This window comes from Nymphalis io, chromosome 29 (assembly GCF_905147045.1).
Source record: "Nymphalis io chromosome 29, ilAglIoxx1.1, whole genome shotgun sequence".
In the NCBI taxonomy this organism is placed as follows: Eukaryota; Metazoa; Arthropoda; class Insecta; order Lepidoptera; family Nymphalidae; genus Nymphalis; species Nymphalis io.
Window position 1 is genome coordinate 4,911,549 of NC_065916.1, and position 19,343 is coordinate 4,930,891.

The 19,343-nt window shown below is 37.0% G+C and overlaps 2 protein-coding genes across 3 annotated transcripts; one reads left to right on the forward strand and one right to left on the reverse strand.

The window, feature by feature from the left end:
* Positions 1-4,871: 4,871 nt before the first annotated feature.
* Positions 4,872-12,587, reverse strand: LOC126779526 (suppressor of fused homolog). 2 transcript variants are annotated; one of them, XM_050503586.1, is made up of 12 exons: positions 12,360-12,587; positions 12,143-12,245; positions 11,475-11,567; positions 10,690-10,865; positions 10,468-10,610; positions 10,143-10,228; positions 8,495-8,627; positions 7,685-7,787; positions 6,970-7,046; positions 6,376-6,470; positions 6,089-6,221; positions 4,872-5,213 (listed from the first exon to the last, which is right to left on the reverse strand). In XM_050503586.1, exons 1-12 carry the CDS (start codon positions 12,496-12,498, stop codon positions 5,022-5,024), a joined length of 1,473 nt encoding a protein of 490 aa, XP_050359543.1. In that variant the 5' UTR covers positions 12,499-12,587; the 3' UTR covers positions 4,872-5,021. The 2 variants fall into 2 exon arrangements, with proteins under 2 accessions (XP_050359543.1, XP_050359544.1); XM_050503587.1 differs by having other exon boundaries at positions 12,143-12,259; positions 12,360-12,414.
* Positions 12,588-12,901: 314 nt separating this feature from the next.
* On the forward strand, positions 12,902-17,492 carry LOC126779646 (transmembrane emp24 domain-containing protein 5-like). The gene is made up of 6 exons (XM_050503799.1): positions 12,902-13,184; positions 13,802-13,978; positions 14,912-14,987; positions 15,368-15,521; positions 16,073-16,130; positions 16,789-17,492. Exons 1-6 carry the CDS (start codon positions 13,044-13,046, stop codon positions 16,861-16,863), a joined length of 681 nt encoding a protein of 226 aa, XP_050359756.1. The 5' UTR covers positions 12,902-13,043; the 3' UTR covers positions 16,864-17,492.
* The last annotated feature ends 1,851 nt before the right edge of the window (positions 17,493-19,343 follow it).

Genomic DNA, 19,343 nt, shown 5'->3' on the forward strand with positions numbered 1-19,343 from the left:
TTTTAATTTTAGTTTTCATTAATAGATGGCGCTAGGTGTATTTTAATAGGCGCTATAACTTTTTATTTTTTAAGTACTTAGGCTTGGTCTGTACCTAACAAGCAGTACATACTCGATGGTTTTATTCTAAATGTAGTACGGTACTACCGGTTAACCCCAAACATTATCTTTAAAATTAATATACTACACAATAGATGGAGCTGATATAATAATAAATTTACTGAATGTTAAAGACATTTCTATTTTATATGTAATAATAAAATTTTGATCAACTTTACGACGCGAACATACTGTACATATTTTAATTAAGTTGGTCATATATTTGTATGAAATTAACCTACATTTTTTTCCTGCAAAATATATTATCATAATCTCGTCATTTTATTGCATTTTATTTATACGTGAGTAATAATTTATTTTGGATGTATTTCTAAAAAATAAGATTATCGCAATTGACTTACCATATAGCGTTTTATAATAATTATTTTGTGCTGTTTGTAAATCTATTTTTAGGTTATGTTTGTAAGTGAAGTTACTCACGAGCAAGATTCACGAGCCACGACATAACTCACAACTTTAAAAAAAAAACACATTTTTAAATGGAAATAAATTAAAAATTATAGTTACGTATTGAAAGGGATCGATTTATAAGCTGACAATTCATTCATTATAAGATTATTATTACGCAGCTTAGAAATTCTATCTTCGTATTTACACATTGTATTTCATAAATAATAAACAAACATTATCGTTACGTATCTGCAGTTATTATTACATAAAAGTTATATTTAGAAAGTAATCAAGATAAAAAAAATTAAGTGTTACCGGAAAAACAAATATACTTCCTTATTTATTTATTGAATAAAATTAAATATATTACGTTATTATTATTAATATATTCTGACGTTTTAACAGTTTTGCAACCACAACGTGCGTTCTTTTTTAGTAATATCAAACTTAAAACAAATTACGCCCGCATATTAGGAGGGGGCGGGGGTCGGTCAGGTGTTAGGTATAGTTTTCTTCATATTCAAATATCCTCAAAATCGGTTCAGTTGTAAATCCATGAAAACGTAACGGACAGAATTAGAGTTTTGTTTTCGCATTTATGATATTATATAGAATCTACCACTACACCACTAATGAAATTTAGATTCTGCGGAAACAAGATGACATTTTTATACTGACTGTACTTATGCCATCGTACATAGGTGATTGAATGAATACAGCAAAGATTTATTTGGTGGTAGGTAGTGGCTTTATAGAAGTTCGTCTGGGTAAGGGTAAGGTACCATCCACGTATCACATGTTCTAGCCTAATATATGACATCAAATTTTCAATGGTTGGTGGTCAAGACGTGACATCTTGGTTAATAGCCCTTACAGCGTCAATGTCCACGGGGGGTGACCACTGAACTCTTTTGTGTGAGGAAATAGAGTGTATCTATGTTCGCGCACACACTATAACATGTCCTGCGCAGTTGGCTAATCTATCTTGAGGTTATCAATCAACAGCCAATCGTTGTCCACTGCTGAACATAGGCCTCTCCCAAGGTGCGCCAAAGCTCCCTGTCCTCCGCCTTCCGCATCCAGTTGGTGCCCGCCACCTTCTTAAGGTCGTCGGTCCACCTGGCTGGAGGGCGCCCTACGCTGCGCTTGCCGATTCGCGGTCTCCACTCTAGGACTCGTCTGCTCCAACGGCCATCGGTCCTACGACATACGTGACCAGCCCACTGCCACTTCAGCCTGCTAATTTTGCAAGCTATGTCGGTGACTCCGGTTCTTTTCCGGATAATCTCATTTCTGATCTTATCCTTCAAAGATACTCCGAGCATAGCTCGCTCCATAGCACGCTGAGCGACTTTGAATTTGTGGACTAGTCCCGCAGTTAGTGTCCACGTTTCGGCACCGTATGTCATGGCAGGTAAGACGCATTGGTTGAAGACTTTCGTCTTCAAACATTGCGGTATAGACGACTTGAGGACTTGACGAAGGTTGCCAAATGCTGCCCATCCCAAGCGAATTCTTCGATCGGCTTCCTTCTCGAAGTTGTTCCTACTGACTTGTATTATCTGTCCTAAGCCTGATCGAAAGCCGGCTTGCTCTGGGGGCTGGAACTCGTCAAGTCGTCTGGCGAGACGGTTCGTGACGACTCTTGAGAACAGCTTATACACGTGACTCAGGAGGGAGATTGGTCTGTAGTTTTTCAAGAGGGTTTTATCACCTTTCTTGAAAAACAGGACCACCTCACTCCCGCTCCACGTTTCCGGGGTCTTGCCATGTTGGATGACGGAATTAAAGAGGCTTGCTAGCTCTTTCAGGACCGGAGTCCCGCCTGCCTTAAGCAACTCTGTTGTGATTCCGTCATCTCCCGGAGCTTTGTTGTTTTTAAGCTGTTCTAGAGCCGCCCTAATCTCTCCTTGGTCAACGACCGGGAGCTCCTCGGAGTAATGGCGCATAAGAGGGGCGCGCTGGTCATCAATACTGATTCCCACGGGTTTATCCGATCTTGAAGAGAACAACTGCCCATAAAACCTCTCTACTTCTCCGATAATCTCAGGCCTAGAGGTAACGACCCCACCATTTTCAGTTTTAAGTTTTGTCAGACGCGGCCTCCCAAACTTGCGAGCGAACACTTTCGATCCCCGATTTTGCTCAATCGCAGCCTTGATGGCACGGGTATTGGAGCGTCGGAGATCGCGTCGCGTCAGCGTTTTTATTGTTCGGTTTAAGGCCTTATCTGACAAAAACGATGGTAGTTCTCGTCGTTTTCTCATGAGCTCGAGTGTCTCAGCAGAGAGTTTTGGTGCGTTGTCTCTTCTCTGTGGCGGAAAACACTTGCGGGATGTGTTTTGCAGTATTTTGACCAGCGTGTCGGTTCTCTCATCAATGCTGCTTATGGTTTCCAACGCGGTGAATTGATTTTGAAGTTCCATTTGGAACTTTTCGGAGCCTTGAGCAGCTTGGAGCATGGTAGGTCGGAGAGTAGACCTCATCATTCTCGATCTTTCGGCTTTTAAGTTGATATTTAGAGTGCCTCGAACCAAGCGGTGATCACTTCCGGTATTAAACTTGTTGATCACTGAAACATCTCTAAATATGTGCCTTTTATTCGAAATGATAAAGTCTATCTCGTTCCTTGTCACGTTATCGGGGCTTCGCCAGGTCCACCTCCTCTGAGGCTTTTTTTGAAAGAAAGAATTCATCAAAAAAAGCCCCTGCGCTTCGAGAAAGTTTACCAGCATTTGCCCCCTGTGATTTCTGCAGCCCAAGCCGTAAGGTCCGACTTTCGATTCACCGCTATCTTGTATTCCCACTTTAGCATTAAAGTCTCCCATAACAACATTGTAGTGGGCCCTCGAGGTGTCGTTGAGGGCCTTTGCGATGTCCTCGTACATCGCTTCGACCACATCATCAGAGTATGTCGAAGTTGGCGCATATACCTGTACAACCTTCAGGGAGTACCTGTCGGAAAGTTTTAGGACAAGGTACGCTACCCGGTTCGACACACTACTGATTTCCACAATGCTGCTAATGAGATCCTTTTTGACTAGAAAACCGACACCACCCTGGGAGAGGTTATCACCTTCGCGGAAGTAGAGTAAGTTACCGGACTCTAGAGTTATCGTGTCCTCCCCCTGTCTTCGGACTTCAGATAACCCCAGTATATGCCAGTTTATATGACTTAACTCTACTTCTAATTCGGCGAGGTGATGGTCCAGCCTCATCGAGCGTCCATTATACGTTGCCACTTTCAGTCGTTTTATACGGTAGCCTGCCGTGAACCGGTGATTCTTAGCACCCCCTGCCCTGCCGATACCGCGACCGCTACCTTGGTCGGGCCTAGCGGGCTTGCCGGTAACTGGGGGCCTTTTATTGGACGCATCTGCCATTAAGGGAGGGGTTTGCCCATACTCGCCGCGCTGGGCAGGCGTGTTGGCGAGCGCAGTAGGGGGTAAGATGTTTATGGGAGGGGGGACGCTGCTGCCCATCCCCCCTTTTCCCCGTCCCTCAGTCGCCTCTTACGACACCCACGGGATGAGATTGGGGGACTACTATTCTAAGCCGGTACTCCACGGCACTTGGGGGAGTACTATTCTAAGCCGGTACTCCACGGCATTGAGGTTATCGCCGTGGCTGAAATCGGTCTGGTGAACATCATCTTTATTTTCGGTGATCTTTTTTAACTATTATGGTTTGTTATATTATAGTAGAGAATTAACAAAGCTAAAAACACGACCGTGTTATTATCTACAAGTCGAGATGGCCCAGTGGTTAGAACGCGTGAATCTTAACCGCCGAACGTGGGTTCAAACCGGGCAAGCACCTCTGAATTTTCATGTGTTTAATTTCTGTTTATAATTTATCTCGTGCTTGTCGGTGAAGGAAAACATCGTGAGGAAACCTGCATGTGTCTAATTTCATCGAAATTCTGCCACATGTGTATTCCACCACGTACGTATATACATTTTAATTAAATACGTCAAATTTTTGACATTATTTGTTTACTTTACGAATGAAAACATACATTTTATACTATTTTCATAACGGATATAGTAATCAAATAAATAATAAAATATTCGAAATGAATAAAAGGCATGCTTAGTGTATATTTTAATGCACATTAATATTTCTTAGAAAGGAATACATTTTAATAATAATATAGTCTCTAAAACTTCGAGTACAATCTATTGTTAGTTTATAATTGACTTATTTACAAAAAATGTATATATATTAACAATTAATATTTAATTCATAAAAGTACTTAATTTTCTGTTTGGTAACGTCGTTACAAACTAACGAACAAAGTCATAAAGATTCTAAAAGAATTTTCAAGAGATTCTAAATAAATTCTCTACTACATAAGTTAATTTTTCATAATATTCAAAACTAATTTGATCATATTTTTATTTATTAACGAACGAATATTAGTTTTTCCCATCATGTGGAAAAGCGATAAAATTAAGTCAAGCCAGATGAAGAAATATTAATAATAACAATTACGGCTTGTGTTGTATAAATTACAATATCTCCATATCATGTAAAACGGATAAACTAAGTCTATATCTCGGCCAGTTCAATGTGATTGGGAGACTCGGCTTAGGTGGCTTCTCTGTGCTCGAGTCACTTTCCTCTGAGTCACTCTCTGCGAGCCTTGATAGATTGGAGACTTGTTTTGACATCTCCTGTGCTAAGTCCGGCGGAATTAAGACCTGACAATAAAAAATACTCATTGATTAACAATTTATTTTTTATTAATACAATTTTATTCAATAAGAAAGTAGGCTATAGTATATTCCAATGGGAGAAGTAGAGATAAATATAACTTTGATTTACATATTCCATGAGATTTGCTAATAGCATAATTACATTACATTACAAATAAGCATTACAAATAGTTCTTGTATAATATTTTCTATTATAATAGAACACTTTTCCACTAGACCCTAATATCTACTTTGAATTTACTAGCAAAGTACCGATAACAACTTCATCTATATTCATGTTTTCACGAACGTATACCACAGATAATTTAGATATCGATTAATGTAATGTTAATTTAAGGTCAAACTCGTACATGTATCTTTTTTGCCATTGAACTAATATCCTGGGACATTATTCACACGGCCATTTGATCTCAAACTAAGCAGAGCTTGTACTATGGAAACCAGACCACTGATATACTACATATACTATTTTTCTTCTGTAAATACATACTTATATAGATAATTGCATCCAGATTAAGGACAAACACACATGTTTATGCATACGAATATCTGTCCTGGGTGGGAATCGAACCCACAACCTTCGGCATAAAAGGCAAGTATCTACCAACCACGCCAACTGGCCCGTCATACTCGATTATAAGTACTTAATTTTAAAATTTTTAATCGATTACAAACATATTTTTAGCAAGAAGTCTGCATTGAGGAAGCAAAAAGGGAAAATCAAAATATTCTGAGGAAAATGTTAGATTGCATCCAGTAGCATTCTAAAAGCTAAGTAAGAACCCCTTCTTGTATTCGACACTTTACTTGGAAAGGTAGTATACTTGATAGTTAAAATATAAATATGATTTATGTACTACCTGTAGCCATGCCCCTTTAGTTGCGTACGGCTTCTTCGGCGTGACGAAAGCCCCTACAACAGTAGGTGGCAGGACGGTGACAGCGCGAGGGCCTTGCCTCCACGTGAAGTGATGAGATTGTAGCACTCGACCACTGAAAAATAAATATGTTTTGAACTGTTGTGAGTGCGTAATATAGCAGAGCGATTAGCAAATCTCATGGAATTTGTATATCTAAGTTTTGTTTTGTTTGTCTGTTTATCTTTACTCCTCATATAGTAATGATATGGAAGCTTAAAATTACTCACTCGATAGCCAACGGCAACAAACTCGCGCCCTCAGCGTTCAACATGACGTGGACACCGTCCAAGTATTCTATTTCAGCATCACTCCGCCACGAACCCTGGAACGAGATAGATTTATTTATATGCACAAATTGTGCAAAAAGGCTTTTGGACAATCCCGAGTTGAATAGAGAATAAATTTGTTGCAAAATAATAATCTTTACTAATGTAAGGTGACTTGAATATCCACAAACCCGCAGCAGAACAGGTGGTACAAGCTCCATATTAATGACAAAGCTTATTATGAGTAAAAGCACGCGGTTGACATACTGAAAAATAAAGTAACGGCCTGTATATCTGCCACTGCTGGGTTTGAAGCTTATTCCACCATGCTACTTGTGCGGGTTTGTGGAATACACAGGTGGCAGAATGTCTGTGATATTAGACACATGCAGGTTTCCTCACAATGTTTTCCTTCACCGTATAGCACGAGATAAATTATAAACACTAATTAAGCACATGAAAATTTAGTAACGCCCGGGTTTGAACCTATTTGATAATCCGGTTAAGATTCACGTGTTCTTATTAGGCCATCATATAAGAGTGTTAATTATTTACCTGCATGGTTTCTGGTAACTGTGGTAGCGCTCGCTCGATGCTGGTCATCTCGAAGCTATCTGTTGACATGTTGTGACCTGGTGGGGAAACGACTTGTTTTAATACTTATTATTAACTGGCTCACGACCTGAAAGAAATGCAAAACGCGTGGTGCATTTGGATCTCTGTATTTCATGGTTCAAGGCAACTGAGAGGTGATAAAGGGAAGACTTGAAGGTTGAATGATGGAGGATCGAGAATTGCTTCCTTGGCAGGGAGAAGTAAATGAGTTTAATCTTATGAAGTCGAAGTGGCGGTGACGAGCTCAATGGATATCTATGTGTGAAGGAAGGTTGGGCGTTGAGGGTACATCGTATATTTTTCTGGTTTTAAAGAAACTTGCAATGCCGTTAGAATTGTGAAGATTCCCCATAAGTGACCAGATTTTCTATTCCAATTCTTATCGGAAAAGGCTACGAGATAACACCCAAGGTTAGCACATTGGTATTCGTGTATATTGGTAACGTTAAACGTACACGTAAAATAAAAGGTTATCGTGTAATTTCATTTTCCAGTATACAGGAGACATCCTTTGTCGGCACGGAATAAGAAATTATTTATATTCCCAAATCAGTCCATACCTATAATCGAAGGTGAATCTTTAATTACAGACCACCAGTTTATCACACTTGGTCAGCAGCAGCCTTTCTTACGAAAATTAAAAGAACATTCTCACCTTCCGCCCCCCTATCACTCATACAGCTCAGGCCCCTCTGTAGAGTATCTTTGATTTGTTGCTCCAAGATCGGGGATAGTGGACTCGCTTGTTCTTCTGGACTCTAGATGAATAAATATCACGCATAGACAAAATATACTTTTCAAATAGGCTTTTTTGGCCCATAGACTATTACAAGCGCGTTTCACTCGTCATTTTTCAGGATTAAAAGATTATTGTATTTACAATATTATTAAACATAAATTCAACACCGATGTGGATGGCTTCTATCGAGATAAATTAATAAGAAAATTAGTACTTTATTTTGTCTTTCACAGACTTGGTGGTGGGGATTTGTGCAACCTCGTTTACAGAGGGGTCTTTAGCTCATATAGCGCCCGTGTGCAATCATTACCCTGGCGCCCTCTAGTAAGCGCGCGATCAAAATGGAATAATTAAACATTTTGAGTTTTTTTTTTACGCGGAGTTGAGTTATACGATGCACTCTGTACATATTCTACTACTATTCATAGAGATATTAGCAAATACAGTCGTCGGTCCAGCCATTAAACTCTCTGCGAGTGTCGACTTGCCATCCCATCGGATAATGAGTGTGTTGTGTTCAGCACACACTCCCAATCGAAACGGTCACTGTGACCGGAATCGGTTAGCAGGATTACGAGCATTAGGCGTCGCGTGGGTCGGTAAGGGTCGTAAGAAAAGGCTTAAGTTAATATAGGTATTAGAATTTCGCATCGGCAACAGGCCACCGGACGCCAAGCTCTGCCAAGAGTGATAACGTGCGAGCAAGAGATAGATACGTGCGCGTACCTTGCGTGCGAGCGAGAGCCAGCGCACGCGCGCCGACACGCCGGCGAGGTGCGCCGCGCGCGCCCGCCCCGCGCCCGCGCCCCGCGCCGACACGCGCCGCGCCGCGCGCGACACCAGCCACGCCCCCCCGCACCTGCGCGCGAGATGACCCATTCAACGCCAGGGGGTCCCTGGTACGTAGTAGACTCACTCGTGTCGCAATTGCGGGCACGAGAACCCACGTAGTGGGCGCATTTTAAAAGTAAGTTTTTCTTCGTAAAAATGCCGTAATAAAAATGTATGATCATTTTAACATGACCTTCTTAGTATAAGCTCTAGTTTTTATGTTTAGACATATTTATTTTTTCAATACATTTCATCTTCTTCCTAGATACCAAAAACCCACGTTGTGGGTTATTTTGCAGGTGTATAAAACGTTGAAAGAAATCAAATAAAAAAGAAAAACTTAGTGAAGTTAGAAATGAAATATAACAAGAATCTACTATCTTGATGTACGCGAGTTTGTTATCCTACTTTGGTGAGAAATATTTTTTTTAGTATTTCATTTATTAGCTTTTTGTATTTTTTATTTGCAAGCAAAGTGTATATTATGATTTTAAAATAGTCAAAATACTTTATAAAAAGTATTTTCAAATTAAATTCACTAAAACTAAAATGAATACATGTGACAGAATCGGATGCCAATCATGTAATGATCATAAAACATAAAAACTAAACAATATTAATTTTAACCAAATCAGCAAATTTCCTGGAAACTCGCAGAAGGTCTGGTACCCCGAGATTCCTTTCTATGCTATACTAGCTAAATACAAACTTGCTTTTTGTTTGAAAATCATATGTTATCAGAAATGAGTAATATCTGTGGCGTACACACATTTACAATAATGTATTAATTTAAATTATGACTTTAGAAGCAGGATAAGTATGCACAATCGTGTCGACTTGAATATAAATGAAAATTGTCAATAAAAAGTATTTAAGAGTTACACAATTATTATTTATAATAATTATTATTGTATATATAATTATTTATAATATGATTATATATAATCTATGTATCTATCAATCTGTCATCTCGGAAAACATCCCACGGAGCGCGGGAAAATATAGTTAGGAGATTCCTTGATCCATACAACACAGTTATTAAAAAATAAAAGAGACGCGCGCTAATTTAAAACCGCCATTTTGTTTTTATTTAACTATACTCGAGCGTTTTTATTACCAGTACTTACCGTATACCAACAACCGAAACGTGGGTTCAAGGCTATTATTATATGTATGGTTTACTAACACAATGTATGATGGCATAGCATATGAGGATATGAAGTGTGGAGGACGCGAATTTGTTAAAGGATAACTGGCATTGGGCGTGTGGTTTCTCCGAGATAACACGGTTTGTCAAGTGTCAGCCCAGATAGAGCCTCGCAGTTAGCGGAGCATTCCAGTATGTTCTTTTATTTTACTTTGTTACAAGATCATGAAATTCACTCTTGTCACGTCAATAGTTAGGAGCGGTTGATACTAAACACAATACACTAAAACGTCCGAAATGCGCTGCGTCTTCTTAAGTTTCATGTATATTGCCTTAATAGTGTTTTCAGTAAAGTATTAAATAAAAACTAGATTCGTATAGATATTATTCACTCACTTTGGATCCTCGCTGATTATTTTTAAAACTTCGAAACCTGACCCTCGCTGCGCCGCTCGCAACTCTCTGCTGGTACAGCCGACCATCTGCGAACCGATTATTATGATTTAAAATTTATTATCCATACTATACCGTTTATGTTATGAAAAAATTCGAGAGAAAACCGATCAGATTAAAGTCTGTTAAATGTGTATCCAACCGGCATTGGACCGACTTGTTAAATTCAACTGGCAAACTTCGTCTCAGAAGAATTAAGGGGATGAGGATACCCGAAAAGTTCTGAATCGAACTTGCTACTTCTACTGTTGAGTCAAATTTCTCTAACCTGTAGGAAGGTAACGGTGCCGTGTGGAGTGTGAGCTTGGGGCAGGCGAGGGTCCTCCGCTACCAGCAAGTGCCGCAGCCGACTGTGACCACCGTCCAGTGGCGCGTGCCACGACACGTGGTCACCAGCCATAAACTTGTTACCTGAAACACAATAAACAGAGACAAAACATGCATTAAGTTATTGCTTTATATTTTTGTTCACAGATTAAATAACACTCACCAGTTGTGAAAATATATCTCGCTAATGCTTGTAATAATGTGGCCGGCCAAAGGGGAGGCTCTCTCTCTTGGGATTCGAGTCTGAATGTCAACTCCAAACCATAACCTGAGCTGCATTCTACAGGATCTGGCTCAGGGTGGACTCTACCATCCCCATGCAGGTCTGATAATCCAAAACTGTAAAGACATTTAATTACAAATAACTGGAAACAGAAGTTATCCTAGTAATTATTATGTTTCTACAGTTCTATCTCGAAATAAAATACTTGAATCAACTTCTCATCTATTTCAGTACAAATGTTATTTTTCCTAGAGAGTAATAATGTTTTACTAAGCCTGAAGGTACTATTAAATTAAATTTATTTGCTTTAATTATAATTTATATGTTTATCTACTATATTTATGACAAACATTTTAACTAAAATTAACTATTAATATATAATAACTATAAAATTAAATATTAAAAGTCATTACATTAAATAGCCTAAGTGAGCCAGTGTTATTACAGGCACAACGGACAAAACATCTTAGTTCCCAAGGCAGGTGGCGAATTGTCAATGTAAGCAATGGTTAATATTTCTTACAATGCCAATGGATTTGGGATTTTATATACTATAAAAAAAAAACACTGTTAGAGCTTGTAAATCTTAACTGAATAGTATGGATTCAAACCTGGGCAAGGATCATAGAGCTCTTATGTGCTTAACTTGTAATAATATTAAAGCTCTTGGTCTTGGAATAGAATTTGTTGTGCCTTATTTTTATTATCCTTATTTAAATACATACCTCACATAATGCCAGTGTGGTGGTATGTTTTCATCAGGTCTACCGGCATTCCAGTACATACTAATATAATCCAAAGGATCTTGACCACCAAGCCTAAAAATAGAAAATACATAACATAAATATGGTTGTCATTAATTTGATTTATTAGATGTATGGAACAGTTGGAGTTTTTATGTTTATAATTCATAAGTAACGATGATAGATGAAATGTGTTAGATGAATTTCTACCACATCCATGATGTATCTATGGGTACCACCATGTTATCCACCAACTTGCAGCATAGTATGTTTAAGGAATTACTATTATTTCCCAGTGTTTTAACATTGATAAAACTAATACCATTAAAGGTAGTAATTATTTAGCAGCACTTTTTCAAACACTTTAGATTACTTTTAATTATTTACATTTATTGTCACAGACAAACATACATACAATGTAGGACTTAAATAACAAATTCATAGTAGGTGGTGTAGGAAAGATAAACGTACCATAGATACACTGAAGTGGAAGAAACTGCTATATTCATAGATATTCATATACAAGTTTATATATGTACATGTACATAACATTTTTATTAATAGGATAGTTACCAAATTTACCAAATAGTCTCATAAAATTAGTTCCTGATACTTTCTTGTATAATCATTTTAAAAAAAAAAATATTTACCAATACTTAAGTCTTGTAGTAACCTGAAGAGGATTAGGCTGATCTGGATATACCTTAGAGCAAACATCATACAGAGCTTTCAATCCTGGAGGCATGAGGCGCTCTAGAAAAAAAAAACTATAATTTAATATAACTAATAGTAACTGATTAAGTAAATTATATTATAAATAAATATTGACTATGTAGGTAAAATAAACATGTAATTAAAAAAAAACACCTGTTTGATTCATCTCATCAGCCTGTGGTCCTTGTAATGTGGCAGGGGCTTCTTGATTCATTGTCGCTTGCGCAGGCGCAACAAACTCCAACGCGCTATTACGAACAACACCACCTCCTGAGCCACTTGTACCAGACATTGCTAGTTATTTTTAAGGGTTCACTTCTATAAATAAAATAAGATATAATATTTAAAATTAAACGGGACACGATTCAACGTTGTTTACGATTCCACCATTAGTTTTATTTTAATATAGTTGGTGTAATTGACTGTCAAAGTTATGAAAAATGTTGCCTCAAGCTTTTAGGCTACCAAGATCTTTCGAGCACGCTACCAATCTAATACCAAGAACAAAAATATTGTATTATACAAGCACAAATAATATTTTATGGTCCTGTTTTATTTGTAAAAAATAATATTTAGAATCCTTGTAACAATTAAAATAATTATTTAAAGCATTTAATATTTCTGAACGCATACTTGTCAATCTAGATGTCATTTTACCGGCGATACGCCCGCCATTATTCGTTTTCAATTTGACAGCGGATACTGTTTGTATAACAAATAATTTGCTTGTATATTTTTTTTTCAATAATAAACATCGCTCGGGTACTATAAATAACTTTCTTCGTCACTTAGAAATCATAAGATTCTTGTGGTGATCCGGTAGTAGTTAGGAACAAAATGCGGTATATTTTTCTAACAACTATTTTTAGTGTTGTTTTTGCATATGAAAAAGATATGACTTTTACTGTTCAAGCGGGGAAGATGCAGTGTTTTTATCAAAAAGTGTCTGTAGATGAAGCAATCGATGTCGAATATCAGGTGACATTTTATTTAGTAATCAGAGTAACCTTAAATGTTTCTTATCAGTGGTAAAAAAATATATTTAAATATACTGATAAGTTCCAACCCGACAGTAATTTTTTATAAATACCTTCATTTGATAAGCTTATAAAAATTGTATTTATGTATTAGGACTGACTTCAATCGTAATATTTAATTATAACATTATACCTTTAAGCCACAAACATTAGTCTGTTAAAATGTAAAACCGGCAGCATAATAACAATATTATTCCCCTTAACTACTATGCCGTTTTTTCTTCAACTACAATTAGTTAATAATTTATATATTTATGAACATATATATATATGTTTGTTATATTTTCATCTGCAAATGCAATGCAATCATCTTCATTTATGAATATATCACTAAAACTGATTGAAAATAGATCAACATACAAGCTCTTATATATAATTCAACCCAACACCGATTTTTAAAAAGGATGATTAACAGTTGCAAGTGTAAAGTTATTTATTAGGCAACTTATGATATCATATAGTTAATATTTTTCAATACTAATATTATAAATGCGAAAGTAATTCTGTCTGTCTTGCTTTAAAAAAAAAATACTAAAATACCCAACTCCCTTTCATCAGGTCATAGATGCTACACAGGGTGAGCTGGACATCTCGTTCCAATTGGCAGATCCAGTCGGTAGAGTGATTGTAGCTGATTATAAGAAACCAGAAAATGGACACCGTCACAAATCGTTGCGAGAAGGAGACTATAGATTCTGTTTCGACAACAATTTTAGTATGTTTAGTGAAAAAACTGTAAGTGAAGTATCTAAATGTCTAATCTGAGTGTTTAATTTTAATTGAAATGCTTTATTGTACAACAAATAAAAATTGAAAATGCATTTACCTAAACTTATGGAAACATTACAATTATTCAACGTACAAGCTACTGAACTAGACTGAGCCTGTGTCTCAGACACTTTGCTGATAAAAGTATTTATGAAAAGGCATCAGTCTTTCAATTACTTTAATTATAGGAATAGGATGCTTCAAATCCCTACTAATATTATAAGTGTGAATGTCACTTTGTTTGTTTATAATGCTTTTGCATCTTACCTAATCAACCATTGTCATGATATAGTATATATATTGTCAGAGGTATAGAAAAGGATTCGAGAGTCACACCTCCCCCCTTTTTAGAGTCACACCCACACCCACTGGTGTAGTCTCGTGTGGAAACTAGTAAAATTAATAGCTAGTTATTGTCCTATTGCTCCTCGTTACAAGGAGAATGTTTGGGGCTCGAGTATCAACCTACCATATTGCTCCTATGCAAATTCCTTGAAGCCACATATGCATAAGGCCTCCTCTCTCTATTTGAGGACAAGGTTTGGAGCTTAGTCCACCACGCGGCTCCAGTGTGAGTTGGTGGAATACACATGTGGTAGAATTTCAGATAAATTGCAAAAGCATGCAAGTTTCCTCATAATGTTTTCCTGTACCGTAAAGAAAGAGATGAATTATAATCACAAATTAAGCACATGAAAACTCAGTGGTGCTTGCCCGGGCTTGAACCCACGATCATCGGTTAAGATTTATGCGTTCTTACTACTGGGCGACCTCGGCTTATAAGTACATCTTTCGAAATATATATTAAGTGTGATTTATGACGAAACTGTTAAGTTCAGAAACTTTCATAAATTATAATGTTACCAGTTTATAGTAGTTAAAAATAAAATTTTTTTTTAGGTGTTCTTCGACCTCGTGATCCAAAACGAAGACTCAAATGAAAACGATTATGGTGATGACAAAGAAATGGAGCTGGGTAATTATTATGAAAAAATTGATGTAAAATTATTTACAATGTAATAAGGTCCTCCAGACCGATTTCGGCGGCCAATCTTAAGAGAGATTAGCCAACTGCGCAGGAGATATTAAAGTGCACAAGTGTGTACGCAAACACAGGTGCACTTTCTATTCCCTAACTCTCATAATCTGATGGGACGGCAATCTAATACGTACGGAAAGAGTTCAGGCGCAGGACCAACGCCTTTAAGTGCATTCCGAGACATGGGAGTGTACATACTTCCAACTTCCAGACCCTGGGCTGTTACTGTGAATTTTCTGACTGAAAAATCCAATAACTTTTTATTGGATTTTTATTCTCATGTGTATATTAAACATTGTGAACATATAATTTAAAAGGGAACTCAGCAGAAACCTACCTGATGCGTGTCAGAGATATATCAGAGTCGCTGAACAAGTTGAGAGACAACATCTCCACGGCGAGGAGGCTGCAAGAGCTTCTCTCGGCACACGAGGCGAGGGACAGGAACCTCGCTGAAGATATGTGTTCCCGGTAAGAATGTATATTAACTGCTCGAATGTCTCATTCATCCAATTGAGAAGATCAAATCTTCTCCAAGCTTATTCCAGCATTGGGCTTGAATATCATATGTAGCAATGTGGGTTGCTGTTGATGGGGACACGATAAGACCCTCGCATCGATACAACAGTAGAGGCAGCAAGCGACATGAGTGTATCAGACCATAGTAATTTTAGTCTATTTTATAAATGGGTGGGATGAGTTAGGTTAGCCATTAAAATTTTTGTGATGGCAGTTTCCGTCGCTGCTAGTATGGAAAAGGAGAACATAATATGAAATATATATATGTATTTGAGGAAAATTTTTATATATGTATCCTATTATCCAACAAATAATACAGTGTAAATTTGAGCACTGCGGGTAGATTAAGCTCAAAACCTTCACTACAAGATAAGAGATGTTAGCCGAGCAGTTTGATAATACTGTACTAATACTATATATATATATATAAAAATGTCTGGCTTAATGGTATTTATTAACACATAAATGCATGATATAATATAACTTTATATTTTTATTTTCAGGGTCTTGTCGTGGTCTCTGGGGCAGATTATGCTGATGATGGCGGTTGGTGTAACACAGGTAATATGTCACATTACTTAATTAAATTGAACAGTGAGTAAGCCAGTGTAGCTATAGCACAAAGAATGTAACATCTTAGTTCCCAAAGATGGTGGCGCATTAGTGTCATAAGTATAATATTTCTTACCTTACTAGTGTTCATGTGCAGTGGTGTCCACTTACTATCTGGTGGCCCATTTGCAAGCCTACCTACATGAAATAAAATAAAACCTTCTAATCGAAACACAATATTATATATAGCTATTTGGCACCCACACAAAACTCTAGCTCTGGTTGAATCCGCCCCAGTAGTATATTTAATTAAATGAAAATAAATAAATAAAACCCTGGGACATTATTCAAACACGGCCATCTGATCCCAAACTAAGCAGTATAACTGATATACTACTTTTCTTTTGTAAATGCATACTTATATAGATAATTACACCCAGACCCAGGACAAACAGACATTTTCATGCACACAAATGTCTGTCCTGGGTGGGAATCGAACCTACAACTTTCGGCGTGAAAGGCAAGTACGCCACGCACGCCAACCGGCTCAGAGTTCAAATTATTTGAATGAAAGGAGTTCTTCACAGTATCAACATTTTAATGTTATAAAGTTAACTAATGAGCTTATTGAATAAAACTATATTTCAATTTGTTTCATATATTTCAGGTGTATTTCTTGAAGAGTTTATTCGTAGACAGTAGAGGATTCAAGAATTTGGTTCCCGGCTTCACGTCACAATAATATAAAGATGAAATCATAGATTAATAATATAAAAGTTAACAGCCATTAAATGCCCCACTGCTGGGCTTAAGACTATTGAGTTGAGGCTATAGAGCTTATTCCACTGCCGTTGCCATAATGCATCCGCTGCACATCCGGATATTTTCAATATTATAAACATAAATCACATGAAAACTCATTGGTGGTTGCCTGCCTCACTCAAACAGTGAAATTTTGCCAAATGAATTTAACCTATTGGAACAAGTTCCCTTCTCGTTAAGAGGAGAAGTGGCCTTGAATCATTTGTTGCCTAATTACATCACAATACCAGCCAGCTCCTGTGCATGTAGAGATTATACGCATTAAAGTAATAACTGAACAGCCCTTCCGAACTTGAAATTTTGAACTTTGTACAACAGCATCGGACACATAAAAGAATACAGTTTGTGAACAGTGCTCATATAAGTGTGAAGTGAATTCGTGTAAATAATCTAAATGTGTGATAAGATGTGCCGTCCTAAAGGTGCGAGCAATATTCAACGCAGGACCATACCTGCGTTTTGTACAAGACACAGTTGTTGACAAAAGATTGATGCTACAACATTCTCCACCCTCCCCTCCACCAACACATGGTTATGACGTGAATGGTAACGGATTGTTTATCCGTTACCATTCACGTCAACTTTCGCATTTATAATATTAGTTACGATAGTTTTTCTCGTAAAGCTGCGGATGCGCCTGAACAATTGGTGCACGCTCATTTTGTAACTCCACTCATAAAAGTCACTCCATTTTCTCGTCTATAGACATGAAGCTTATTTTTTTTGTATTTAGTTAACATTTTCATAAAAGGCACTGCTTACTCATGGGGCGAAACGTTATGATACATAGTTAATAATATCCTGCTACATTATTCACACACGGCCATCTGATCCCAAGCTAAGCAGAGCTTGTGCTATGGAAACCAGACAACCGATATACTACATATACTACTTTTCTTATGTAAATACATACTTATATAGATAATTACACCCAGATTTAGGACAAACGGACATGTTCATGCACTCAAATGTCTGTCCTGAGTGGGAATCGAACCCACAACCTTCGGTGTGAAAGGCATCTACCAACCACGCCAACCGGCTCGTCAAAGTCTATAACCTTTCCTCAATAAGCAGATCATGTAATGCAAAAAGGTATATTACAATTGGACTCCTTGATCCGATGATTAAGGCGTTTAAATAGAGAAAGACTATACATAATAATATAGATATATTATAGTATCCTATTGTTCATGTAGACAGAATATAAACAGACACAAAATAGTTATAGTGTTGCAATATAAAAAAAAAAAATTTACTCATGTTTTTAATATTCTAATAGAATGTGTTTAAATGTTTTTATTGAATTTAAGATTTTCTTGTTTGTTTACATTTGACCTAATATTTTTTTAAAAATGACACAAGATTATCGTCACAAATGATTTTTATATGACACTTTTTGTAAACAAAAGCAATAATTATTATATAAGTAGAATTTAAGTATATAGTTTTAAATATTACATTTATAAAAACAAACTACATTGGGCAAAATTATGATATTATCGTTATATAAATTATTTGTTCTTTGATAATAAATTTTGCAAATAATACCAGACAAGCTTTCGTTTAATAATATATTAATTGACGAACAAATGATTTATTAATTATATTGTTGAAGGCTAAAAAACCAGCGGTATCCTCTGCGTCTGTTCGGAGGTCGCACGCTGATTGACTGTTCGTCAATTGATCTTTTATAAAACGAATATTTTTGCAGAATGAGACGTCTATTACGTGAATAGTTTGTGTGCCTAGTATTTTTTTTTACATATTCGATAAACTGAAATTTGTATGGAAAGAAAACAGCGCCATCTAGTGACAATAATCGGAATGACCATCGTTTGGAGTGACAGCGCCATCTAGTGACAATAAACGGAATGACTCGTTGCTCGTGTAGGGAGGGGTTTTTTTAACACGAGCCAAAGGAAATTGAGTGGCTAGGGCGACCTTGTGTTTATACATTCTGTCTCGTACACTTTGTAGCCTCACCAAGCGACAATATTGGTGGCGCATCAACGATATTAAGTTTGGCTAATATGTCTTATAGTGCCCATACCTGTAGGCGCTGTTCACCACTAAATCTGTCTAGCTATTTTAAATTAATATTTCCATAACAGCATACTATTCTGTAAAAACTCACTTCGAATCTCACACGTGTTATGTTGATAACCGATGTCGATACGTTATTTCGTTGCGTGTATACTTTATAATAAATAGTTGAGTCAATGTCACATATAACTTTCTAACGTTTCACGATCGTGTCCTGCGGTGAATGAAAGTTTGTTTTCTCACAGAATAGCTCTATTGATCTGATAAAATATTTTACAATAGTTCACGTTCATGAATATATTTTATCCAAGCATACTATTGCCAGCACTTTGTTTTCTAAAATAATTCTTAATATTT